We start from the raw sequence: 12,857 nt of genomic DNA on the forward strand, positions 1-12,857 counted from the left end.
AAGAAGAACATGGCATCAGGATTGGAGGAAGACTCATTAACAACCTATGATTGATACAACTTTACTTGCTGAAAGTGAGGATGACTTGAAGCACTTACTGATGAACTGAAAGCTATAGTCTGTAGTATGGATTACACCTCAATATAAAGAAAACAAAACTCTTCACAACTGGACCTATAAGCAGCATCACAATAAATGGAGAAAAGACTGAAGTTGTCAAAGACTTCATATTATTTGGTTCTACAATCAACACCAATGGAAGCAGCAGTCAAGGCATCAAAATATGTATTGCATTAGGCAAATCTTCTGCAAAAGATCTCTTCTAAGTGCTGAAGAGCAAAGATGTCTCCTTGAAGACTAAGGTGTGCCTAACCCAAGCCATGGCATTTTCAATCACCTCATATGCATGTGAGAGCTGGATAATGAGTAAGGAATACCAAAGAAGAGTTGATGCTTTTGAGCTGTGGTGTTGACAAAGAATACTGAAAGTACCATAGACTGCTAAAAGAACTAACAAATCTACTCGGAAGAAGTGCAGCTGGAATGCTCCTTGGAAGCAAGAATGGCCAGACTTTGTCTCACCTGCTTTGGTCATGTTGTTAGAAGGGACCATTCCCTGGAGAAGGATGTCATGCTTGGTAAAGTGGAGGGTCAACAATAAAGGGGAAAGCCCTCAACAAGATGGATTGACACAGTGACTGCAAATATGGGTTCAAGTATAGGAAGGACCATGAGGCTGGCACAGGACTGGACAGTGTTTTATTCTGTTGTGCATAGGGTTGCTATGAGTTGGAGACAAATAGATGACACCTAAAAAGAACAACAACAATCAAGCATCAGCAAACTTTTGCCCCAGGGCTTTCCTATGCCCTTCATTGAAGGGATGTAGACCTCTGTCTCTATGGCCCTTTCAGTCTGATAGGGATGAATGTGAGTCATAGGTGATGGTTTATTCTGTGTTCTAGAGGGTTTTCATTATTTCAGTCAACAAAAATATACTCAGCCCCCACTCAGGGGTCATGGCCTTGAGTACAATGCCCTCACTCCTTGAGGCTACAGTTAGGCAGGAAAGCCAGACACTGACAAATAATCACATAAATAAATGTGTAGTTACCAATTTTTTAAGTGCTATGAAGCAAAAATCAGAAGTATGTTGGGAATGTATGACAAGGATGTCTGATTATATTAGAGAATAAATGGAAGCTGCCCTGAGGACAATGGTGCTCTGGTGGTGCTGTGGTTAAGGCATTGGACTACTAACCAAAAGTAGGTGGTTTGAACCCACCAGCTACTCCATGGAGGGAAGATGAGGCTATCTATTGTCTCTTATTTACTTCCATAAACATTTACAGCCTTGGAAACCCAATGGGGTTGCTGTGAGTTGGAATGGATGGTAGTGTTCTTTTGTTTGTTTGTTTTAGTATTTTTTTGTTTGTTTGTTTTGGCCCTGAGGACATGACATTAATCTGAGACTTGAGGTTGACCACCAATCAGAGAAGAAGGCTTAGCCTGGTTGGGGTGGAGGAGGGAAAGAGAAGGCCATTCAAGTCAAGGGACCAAATGAGAACTTGGTCACATTGGCCACACTTACCTGCCAGGGAGGCTAGGAAGGGTAGTCTGTAGCCTTGCTCTCTGGCTGCCCAGCTTTGACTATACTGCCATGCTTAGAAACAGCTAATGGGTTTTGATGGAAGAAGCAAAATATATTTTTTCAAACTGGAAGATCAGGAACTGAAGGGAGAGCTATAACAGACAGAGGCGGGAGGAAACAGGGGTAGTCCACACAGGACTCTGAAAGTCATGCTAGCTTGTCTGGATTTTATCTTGATTAGAGAGAGGGAGGTGCTGGAAGTCCTTCAGGTATTCACTGGGACACTGGATTGGTGGAGGCAAAGAGCTCAGTTTGGAGGTTTCTTAGTGTCTTAGAGCTGCTGTGACAAATAACCAGTAACTAGGTGGCTTCTGAGAACAGAAATTTACTGCCTTACAGTTGTGGAGACTGGAAGTCTTAATTTAGGGTATTGGTTGGGCCGTGGCTCTAGGAGAGGATCCTTTCCTGTGTCCCTCAGCTTCTGGTAGGTCCGGGTATTCTTGGGCTTGTAGATGGATCTTCACATGGCCTTCCTTCCTCTTGTGTGTCTTTGTGTCTCTTCTCCTGTTTTATAAGAACATCACTCAGATTGGATTAGGATTCACCCTACTCTGGTATAACCTCATGTTAACTGATACCATTTTCAAAGACCCTATTTCCAAAGTCAGGTTCACAGGTCCATGGATTAAGCCTTCAATGTGTGTTTTTAGGGGACACAATTCAATTTATGACAGAAGTATATAGGATAATGTTCAAGACTTATGGAGAAGTGGAGTTTGAGTGCCAACCAGGAACATAGGAATACATCTCTTCTTAAATAGAACACATGTCCTGTTATCTCTATACCTTGATTGTTCACACCACTTTGCTGCATTTCTTTATAAAAGACACCTCTCTATTCAGTCACTTCTGTGTTCTGATTTGGAGAATGTAACAATTACTTGTCCAGGGATTGTGAGTTCAGACTCAAACCCCAAGCCATGTTACCCTGTGTACTATGCACTACACTGGCCTGGGGCAGAGATTACCATGCACAACACCATCCCCTCTTGCTGAGGCATGGCCGTCATTGCTTCAGAAAAGCAGAGAATGATCCATCACAGAAAAGCAGTCTCTTAACCAGAGTCTCCTTGGCTTTTTCCTACCCATACCCTAGATGTTGCTCAACATTTGCAGTGATTCTCAGGGTCTAGAAGGACTTGTCTCAGGAACTGAACTCCAGTCTCTACTGATTGCCACAACCTGTCTTCAAGAGAACAGCTGCTGCTTTTGGAAAGAGCCCACCTTCTGTGTGCTGAGAGCCATCTCCAAGGCCCAGAACCTCAGTGTCATCCGGTACCTACAGGGTATGTCTGCAGGAGACTAAGTGTAGGCTGTGCACCATGAAAGAGCTTTCTTTGAACTCTCATGGCAAAGACTGGGCCCACTTCCATAAGGCCATGAGATTGTCTTGCAGCATCAGTACACAAGAGCAATGAATGAGCAGGATTCTCATTGATGCTCAACTATGTCCTGTAGATGACCCTACACTGCATGCTCCATTCATAAAAATGCTTTTATTGTTCATATTGATGCTTCACTGGAAGAGTGAGGACAAAGGTAAACTCACTCAATATGTGGCTACTATGAAACAGACAGGGTGCTGGGTCCATTTGTATGTTACTAATTAGTCTTTGAGATAGATATTGATGCCATTTTGCAGTAGAGACACTTGAGATTAAGAGCAGTGAAATAATTTGCCAAATCAAGTATCAAACCTGGGAATGCCTGAGTCAGGTGCCTCAGGTTCTGCTCAGGGATAGCGTATGCAGGAGTTAAGGACACAAACTCTTGGTGTGGACTCAGTTTTGCTGAGCAACCTTAGACATTTCATTGCCTGTCCTCTCATCTATCTAATCAGAGTAATAATATTGCTGATCTTACTGGATTATTATGATGATTAAATGAGTTGATATATTCAAAGTGCTTAGACAGTGCTTAGGAGCTCTAGTGGCCTAGGGCATTTAAATGACTGCTAACCAGAAGGCTAATGGTTCAAACCTACCAGCCGCTCTTCAGAAGGAAGATTGGGCAATCTATTTCCATATTAATACTGCCTTGGAAACCTAAAGAGGGGTCGCTATGAGTTGAATCCAACTTGATGGCAATGAAGTTTTTTTTTTTTTTTTTTTTTTTTTTCAGTTTAGACAGTGCTTGGTACATGGTGTGTGCATACAGGTGTTAGTATCCTACCATTGTTATCTGGTTTTGACCAAAGACAAAACACTTAGGAAGTCAATTCCATTGCAATACCAGAGGCTTCCCTTCCTATCATCTAAATCCCCAGGACCCTGGATAATGCTGTGAAGCACAGAGCCTGCTGAGGCTCACAGAATCTCAGGAACCTCTTTTCAGCTGCTGGCCCACTATGCAGCAAGAATTGGAGCTTGGTAGGTTGGCTCCAAGGAGAAGATTCTGAGGAAGGTTCATTTCAGTTACCTCTCTCCCTACCAGTGTGACATTTCCTTGGCTCTACCACTTAAGGTGCCTCTTAAGAGAACAGCAGTTCATGCCTTGGGCTAACCAATTGGCATCTATTGGGGAGAGGTAGGGTTCAAGCCTTCCAATGTGATCTGTTTGTCCACAAATACTTGCTCCGTGGTTATCTCCTTCCCAAGTCCTCCTGTGAAAGGTGAAGTATTAAGCAGGCTTGCTCTCCTGTAACTGATGGCCTGAGCCCTGGCATGAGGTGTGGGCCACAATTTAGAGGTTCAAAAGCTCTTGGTGAACTTTCTAATTACTTAATGGACCTGTACCTGTGTGCTAGGAATTAAGAGTGGAAGGTTAAATCACTGTCTTCCTTTTTCCTGTTTCTCCTGCTGTCATCTCGGCCTGCAGAGTGAGGCTCTCAGAATGACACTTGCCTTGGGAGTATCCTCTTCTTTGATCCAAGAGTCAGAAAAATGCTTGGATTTATTCTCATTCACTTCCTGATATGCAACTTGAAGTACAGTGAGGAGAGGGCTGTGCTCTATAGAGTTTTCAAAGGATGATTATGCACAGTTCTACTCTGACACATATGGGGTTGTTATGGTCAGAACTGATGCAATGGCAACTGGTTTGGTTTGAAATTTGGAGGGGAGTGCTATTACCTCTGAGCTGAATGAGCTCTGTTTTTCCCTCTGGCAGCCATGGATTGTGTTAAGATTTCCCTACAGAACCTCTCCAGGCTTGCAGACACGAACCTGGCTCCAGAGCTGAGCGAGTCTGTGGGCCTCATCTTGGGCTTCGTGAAGGATTCTTACCCCATCTCTTCCGCTTTGCTCCTGGAGTTCGAGAATGGGGAGGGCTACCCTCTGCTGCTTAAAGTGCTGCTTCGGTAAGTGACTGTGCTTGGTGGGGAAGATAACAGAACTGCTATGGAGGTGCTTTGTCAGTCATGGAGGTACTTTGAAAGAAGACAGATAGCAATGCCTCTCAACATGTCTTCTGAAATATACATCTCCATAGGTCATGGCCAGGGATACCTCTAATTGAATAAGGAATTCAATATGAGACATTGATGATGATTCAATGGTTGAAGTCTCATCTCTGATGTGGGAGACCTGGGTTCAATTCCTGGACAATGCATCTCATGTACAGCCACCACCTATTTGTCAGTGGATCTTGCCTGTTGCTATGACGATGAACAAAATTTTGGTGGAAACTCCAGATTAAGATGAACTAGGAAGAAATGCCTAGTGATCTTCTTCCAGAAATGAGCTATTGAAAACCCTATGGAGCAGTATGGTCTGATCTGTAGCTGATCATGGAGATGATGCAGAACTGGACAGCATTTCTTTCTATTGTCCTTAGGGTTACTATGAGTCAGGGCTGACTTGATGGCAACTAACAAATTCAAAGTGCAGCCAAGTTTGAAGACCACTTTACTTGTGATGGTAGTTTTATCAAAACCAGTTGGTGTCCTACACAGATCCCCTTGGCATGTCCCAACTCCATGCTGATTAACTTGACTTCGAGCTGTCAGAACATGTATCTCTGTGTGGCATTACTATAACCTGTTCTGAGTGCTTGGTGAAGGTTGTAGGGTCAAGGGAATTAATAACTCCCAAGAACATCCCTCTACAAATGACTGGCAGGAGATGATGGATAAGAACCCCATAAATTTGCTCCTTAAGTGAGATAGCTCTACATTGTCTCTTGGAGCTCCCCAGAAATTATGCTTCAGTTGCTCCATGTGTATTTGCTTGGTAAAGCTCCCTTCTTGTCTTCCTTCCATTCCCTATCTCACATGGCCTTTCCTCTCCTGGTGTTTTCTGAGATCAAGTCCCAAATAAATTACTCACTCTCAAATCCTGAGCCTTGGCATTTAGATTTGGGAAATCCAAATGAATGAGAAACTTTTGCTAAGTCTGAATTCAGTGAGTTACTACCTCTACCCCGACTTACCATGCCATCTTCAGTTTGGATCCTAGGATTAAGTAGAGACAAGGGATGGAAAGCAAAGAAACTCCTTGATGGCCTAAATTCTTCCACTGATCTTAGGGAAGCTTCTTAAGGGCCTGGCCAAGTGTGCTCCCTTGGTCTTTGCTCTGTGACTATAAGAAACTCTTCTCTATGGGGATGAAGCTCACAGCTACACCTCACTTATTTCAAAACAGAGATATTCAGAGTCTAGATAAGGCAACATGGATGAGGATCTGAAGTCCCACAGCCAATAGACCCCTCTAAAAGGATGTGAAATAATGATAATACCCAGAGGTGCTTCCTTCAAAGGGATGCTAGGAATAAAGTTCCAATGGATACATAAGGGCTACTGTTGTGGTTTCCAAAAGGTATCTGTGTTAGACTGGGTTCTTTAGAGAAACAACACCAGTAAAGCTTATATATATGTATATATATAGAGAAATTTATCTTAGGAAAATGGCTCATACACTTATAGAAGCTGGCAAGTCCAAAGTTCCTGGATCAAATGTCAAGCTGGAGGCTTTTCCCAACTCTTGCAGCTTCAGGGGCTGAGGAGCTCAAGGCTGGCATACAGTACACCAGCTGTTGACTCCAACGAATGACGAATCCAAGATTTCCAGGCTGAATGGTGGATTGTTCACTCATGGACAGTTGCAGGCAGCACAACAGAATCCTGATCCACAGAAGAATGTCTCTTTTCCCTGAATGTCCATAGATATACTGGAAGCAGGCCACAACCCTAGGAAAACTCCCTTTCAACAGATTGCCTGCTCAAAACATTATCATCTGATCCCTTCATGGGAATAACCACCTCACAACAGCTTAAAGCACACAGAATTGTGGTCCAGCCAAATTGACACACAGCTCCAACTATCACAGTATCATTAGTTAGGAGTTAGCTTCCAACTTTTCATAGGGTGCTCTCATTTCTTACCCCTTCCTCCTATGTATTATGTTTAGAAATCTTGGCTTGGAATCTACTTTTATAGCTGTTCAAAGACATATTTAGGGCAGGGAGATTGGGGCAGGCATATTCAGGGTAGGGTGATCAGGGCATATTTGGTTATTTCTAGCATCTTGGCCAGTTAGCATTAAAAGGTAATTAATGGCCTTGAGCCACAGTGGAGGAGATAAGGTTGAGTATATAACTAGATCTCATGGAGTTTGGACCTTCACAGACTCCAGCTGATTCATGACTCTGCATGATTCTTTAGATATTTCCTTTCAGTGCCTGAATAGATGAGCAGCTGGGTCCCAGGCCCAGGTAGATGGTGCTTTTGATTCCTACAGCAGCTTTCTCATCTTATAGGATGACCATCTATCAATCTCCTTGTCTCCTTTGTCCTCACACTAGTTCCATTTTCACTGGCCTTTCATTTTATTATATCTCATCTCTCAGGGGCCTCAATGCATCTCTATTGACTCAGAACATGTGTGGGTATCCACGTGCTATAAACCTGTAGGCATGTCCATCTAGGGCTTCTTATTACCTTTGGAATCTTGGGTTGATGTCTTCCAATATCTGCAGGACATAATAGCTAGGGTTCTATTTTGTCACAGTGTTGCTGTTTTAGTCAGCACTGGCAATCCTGACAGAGGAGAGAGAGAGAGAAAGTGGGGGGAGGGGAAGAGAGAATCAGAGTCAGACACAAGCACCCTGTACTTATTGTACAGAAGACTTGTGACTATCCTATTGCACATTTCACATTTGTCTGGGCCATCATTTCTTGCCTATTGTGACCTGTGCTTTAGCAGTTATTGGCATTTCTTTGGTTAAATGGGTGATTCATTTACCCTAGAAATTATTTTGTTCCAAAGAGTGTTGGGAAAGGCCCCTTCCAGCCCACTGTTTTGTTTTTCTTCCTCTGCTTTAGCTGAAGTCACACTGGAAGCATTATGACTCTTGCAATGCCATGGGTAAAATCAATCTTTAGAGGTCTCCTCAATGAGAAGAGCAAGGTACCCCATTTACCCATAAGTAGTCGAAAATAAAAATACTCAATCAGAAAAAAAGTATAAGGAAGTCTGATAAGGTCCCATTTTCCTCCATGATGCCTACTTTGTTGCTTTATAAAAGTGTCACCTCTTTCAATTTGGAGATACCCTGAGTATGGGTCTTTTGGGTATCTAGCCCTGTAGTAGCCTTCCATACATAGATGCTGCATCTACCATAGGCTCTTCTGCATTCTGATTTCAGGTATTTAGATCTAAGACTGATATTGGAAAACAGAACAGCACTCATCCAAGGCACCCCCTTTGCTTTTTAATACTGAGTTGTCTCTGAGATGTGCCCTTTGGGGTCTTTCCCAGGGTCCCCAACCTACATCGTCTCTGTCCTGTGAGGAGCACTATTGCAAAGTTGACTGCTTCATCCTAGAATTCCAGGGAGCTGAACTTTTTGTCCCCACAGGTATGATGGGCTGTCCCAGAGTGAAGTGGACCCCCACCTAGAGGAGCTCTTCAGGCTGGTGATGTGGCTGACAACCTGTGGAAAGTCAGAGCTGAAGGTGTTTGACAGCATCACTTACCCTCAACGTGAAGGCTTCAAGTTCCATGACGAAGCTTCTGGTAGGTCTTTCTTGGGTCTCTAATCAACTGATGGCAGTCAGTGTTGGCCCCAATAGGGCCACACAGGTCTTTTCCTGAATCTTTGTGAAGAAAAACAAACAAACAAACAAACAAATAAACATTTTGCTCCTGTCAATGCTCACTAGGGTCTAATTCTGTTGTAACATGTGGGGAGATCATAGATTTAAAATCTCTCTCTCACAGATTTTTCCAGATGCCCAACCTCAGCTTCACACAATGAGAAAGTTTGCCTTGGATGTGACTTAAAGGAAACTTTTATTTAACAAAGAAGAAGATTATAAGCCCAAGTAATAGAGAAGGCCTCTCTCTGATCTCTATCCCTACCCAGTACGTCCTCTTGTATGACTAACTATGTAACATTTGCTTGCATGATAGGGATAAACAAAAACCAAACCCACTGCCATCGAGTCGATTCCAACCCACAGCGACTCCCACTGCGTTTCTGAGGTGGTAAAATCTTTATGGTAGTAGATTGCCCAGTCTTCCTTCCATGGAGTGGCTGGTGGGTTTGAATTGCCAACCTTCTAGTTAGCAGTCAAATGCCTTAGGCACTGTGCCACCAGAGCTCCTTATGATGGGGATAGATGGCCCTAAAATAACTACCTGGGGTCAGAGTCACCACCTTCTTAGTACTTGAGATATTCATTGCTGATTGATTGAGGAACTCAATCTACCTGCATTAATACTTTTTGCCCACTGAGCACATGGGTTCTGGATGCCCGTGTGAACAGGCCAGGTGTTTATTCTCAATACCGTCTCTGTAGAGACCATGAAATATACATTGAAATACAACACATTCAATAGGTGGCTCAGTGAATGCATCAGGTATGGTGATGACACCAGTTAGGGAGTGTCCACTCTGCTTAGGTTAAGGGAGCTCTGGTGGCATCATGCCTAAAGCATTTGACTGCTAACCAGAAGGGTGGCAGTTCAAACTCACCAGACACTCCTCAGAAGGAAGATTGGGGAATCTACTTCCGTTGAGATACCACCTTGCAAACCCAGGGGTCACTATGAGTCCGGATCTACTCGACAGCAGTGAGTTTTTTTTTTTTTTCATAGAGAAAAATACATTTATTTAACAGCTTTTCTAGAAATGAAACTGACTTTGCTTGGTAATTATTAATATCATTTGATTTTAATTGATTAAAAATATTCTTCTAGCTCAGGGCTATCTAATGAAAATATAATGTGAGCCTTACATGTAATTTTTTTTTTAAAAAATAGTATTTTATTCAGTTTTTCATGGAAATTTACATAGCAAGCTAGGTTCCCATTTCACGATTTCCACACAAATTATTCAATGACAGCATTTATTACAATGTGTCAACATTCTCTTTTTTTTTTCCATACCCTATGGAGCAGTTCTACTCTGTAACACATTGGGTATCCATGAGTCAGAATCAACTTGACAACAACAACAACAAAAAACATGTTAAGAACAATTGCAGAAAATATGTTATTGTTGTTGTTATGTGTCGTTGAGTTGGATCCAACTCATAGAGACCCCTCCTTGGGTTTCCAGGAGGTATTACTATGGAAGTAGATTGCCCAACCCTCCTTCTGCAGAGTGGCTGGTGGGTTTGAACTGCCAGCCTTCAAAACATAGGATAAATAATTAACCATATGTGGCACATTGAAGGAGCTCTGGTAGCATAGTGCCTAAGGCACTTGACTGCTAACCAGAAGGCTGGCGGTTCAAACCCACCAGCCACTCCTCAGAAGGAAGGTTGGGCAATCCTACTTCCGTAGTGATACTGCCTCGGAAACCCAAGGAGGGGTCGCTATGAGTCGGGGCCGACTCGGTGGAAAATAACAACAACAACAACAATGTGGCACATTGTAATTTTCAAAGATGGCCACAGTAATCTATCCCATCTCATATTCTTTGACTCACTCCCTCAAGGTATTTAGCTGTGGGTAAGGAGTTATCGTAACTCTGCCCCCTGTGAGCTCTATTATATATATGCACATTCTGATAGCATGTATAAATACATATGTAGAAATATTGTCTGCCAAAATTATATTTATTTATGGGTATATTCTCTTTTACTTAGACATACCTGATCATTTAGCCTGTTTACCACATATCCAGCCATAGATAAATGTTTGTTATTATTGATAATTCAATATTGTGTATCTAAAAGTGTTTACTTTTGCTGCCTGTACTTCTTGTGCACCTCTCTGTGTCTTCCTTTTCCTTAATGTTATTGTGCTGGTCACTCGCTTTTTGTATATTGCCTTTCCCTCGACCCAAATCAATACTTGTCTCTTACCTGTCTAGTAGTTTTCTCTCATCTCCCCTCCCATCCCTGGTAACCAACAAAGAAAATTTCCTTCCATATGTAACCTTTCCTTGATTTTTTACAATACTGGACTCATACAATACTTATCCTTCTGTGATTGATTTATTTCACTCAGCATAATGTCCTCCATGTTCATCCAAGTTATGAGGTGCTTCCTGGATTCTACATTATTCTTTAGTGTTGTATCATATTCCATTTTGTGTGTACTAGTTTGGTTATCCATTCATCTTTTGATGGGCACTTAGGTTGTTTCCATCTCTTTGTTATTGTGAATAGTGCTGTGATGAACATGGGTGTGCATATATCTATTTGTGTCCTGGCTTTCACTTTTTAGTGATATATACCTAGTAACAGGATTGCTGGATCTAGTGATATTTCTATTTCCAACTTTTAAAGGAATCACTATATCACTTTCCACAGTGGTTGTATCATTTTACAGTCCCACCATCAGTGCATGAGAGTCTCAATCTCTCCACATCTTCACCAGTATTTCTTTCCTGTCTTGCTAAACTTTGCTGTTAGTACTGGGGTGAGATGATATCTCATTATTGTTTTGATTTACATCTCCCTAATGGCTAATGATTGTGAACATTTTTCTTCATGTGTTTATTGACTGCTTGAATACCTTCTTCAGTGAATTGTCTATTCATACCTTCTACCCATTTTGTAACTGGATTGTTTGTCTTTAGAATGTTGAAGTGTTGGAGTTTTCTATACATTTTAGAGATAAGTCCCTTGCCAGATATGTGACAAATGTTCAGCAATATTTTTTTTTCCCCCAATCTGTAGGTTCTCTTTTCATTCTTTTTTGTTGTTATGTGCCATCAAGTCAGACCCGACTCTTAGTGACCTCTCCTTGGGTTTCTGAGGCAGTATCACTATGGAAGTAGATTGCTCAACCTTCCTTCCGAGTAGGAGAAGTCTTTTGATGTGCCTAAAAGTTTAATTATTAGAAGGTCCCAGTCATTTAGTTTATCGTCTGCTATTTGTTCATTTTTACTTGTTGTTTTTATGTGTCATAGAGTTGGACCCAACTCATAACAACCCTCCTTGGGTTTCTGAGGTGGTATCACTATGGAAGTAGATTGCCCAATCTTCCTTCTGAGGAGTGGCTGGTGGGTTTGAACCACCAGCCTTCTGCTTAGCAGTCAAGTGCCTTAGACATTATGCTACCAGGGCTCCTGCATTCATTTTTACTTATGTTTGATATATATTAGGTCCCCTAAGTTTTCCCCTATTTTTCCTTTCATGAACTCTATATTTTTAGACATTACATTTAAGTCTGATTCATCTGGAGTTAGTTTTGGTGTTGGGTGTGCAGTATGGATCTTGTTTCATTTTTCCACAAATGGATATCTAAATTTTCCAGCACTGTTTGTTAAATAGACTATCTCTTATCCATTTATTGGATTTTGATTCTTTGTCAAAGATCTGCTGACCATAGATGGATGGATCTTTTAGCAGGATGTTTTAATAACATTGATTGTCTACTTTTTTTTTTTTAAATTTTATTGTGATTTGGGTGATAGTTTACAGAGCAAATTCATCTTCCATACTGCAGTTCACATACACTTTCTCTCGTGACATTGACTATAATATCCTGCAATGCAACAGCTCTCTTCTCACTTCCTCCTCCCGAGCTGTCTCCTTGTGTATACACAGCCTTTCTATTCTCCCATGATTGATCTCTCCTTAGAGTGTATCTACCTAATGTAAATGTTTGGTTCATATGCCTGTCTTTTGTTTGGCTGGAAGCCACAGGAATGAGTTCAATTCCAGAGCTGAAGGGCAGCTAGGGACCATAGTCTCAGTGGTTCCACCAGGCTCTATTAGACAAGCAAACCTTGTCCACACCCCTTGTTTTTTTTTTTTTTTTTGCCTTTTTGCTTTCTTTTTCCCGGTGATTACTTTGCTTGCATTTGTCC

General features: G+C 41.9%; 1 protein-coding gene across 1 annotated transcript in view; it reads left to right on the forward strand.

Annotated features, from left to right (window-relative positions):
* WDFY4 (WDFY family member 4) overlaps positions 1–12,857 on the forward strand; it is a 532,480-nt gene that overhangs the window by 44,363 nt on the left and 475,260 nt on the right. The window contains exons 5-7 of the mRNA XM_042780664.1: positions 2,748–2,937; positions 4,760–4,949; positions 8,448–8,605. Coding sequence (XP_042636598.1) covers positions 2,748–2,937; positions 4,760–4,949; positions 8,448–8,605 — 538 coding nt within the window. The remainder of the gene's footprint in view (positions 1–2,747; positions 2,938–4,759; positions 4,950–8,447; positions 8,606–12,857) is intronic.

The sequence above is a fragment of the Orycteropus afer genome, unplaced genomic scaffold, assembly GCF_000298275.1.
Source record: "Orycteropus afer afer isolate SDZICR_OR568_19922 unplaced genomic scaffold, OryAfe1.0 scaffold00052, whole genome shotgun sequence".
NCBI lineage: Eukaryota > Metazoa > Chordata > Mammalia > Tubulidentata > Orycteropodidae > Orycteropus > Orycteropus afer.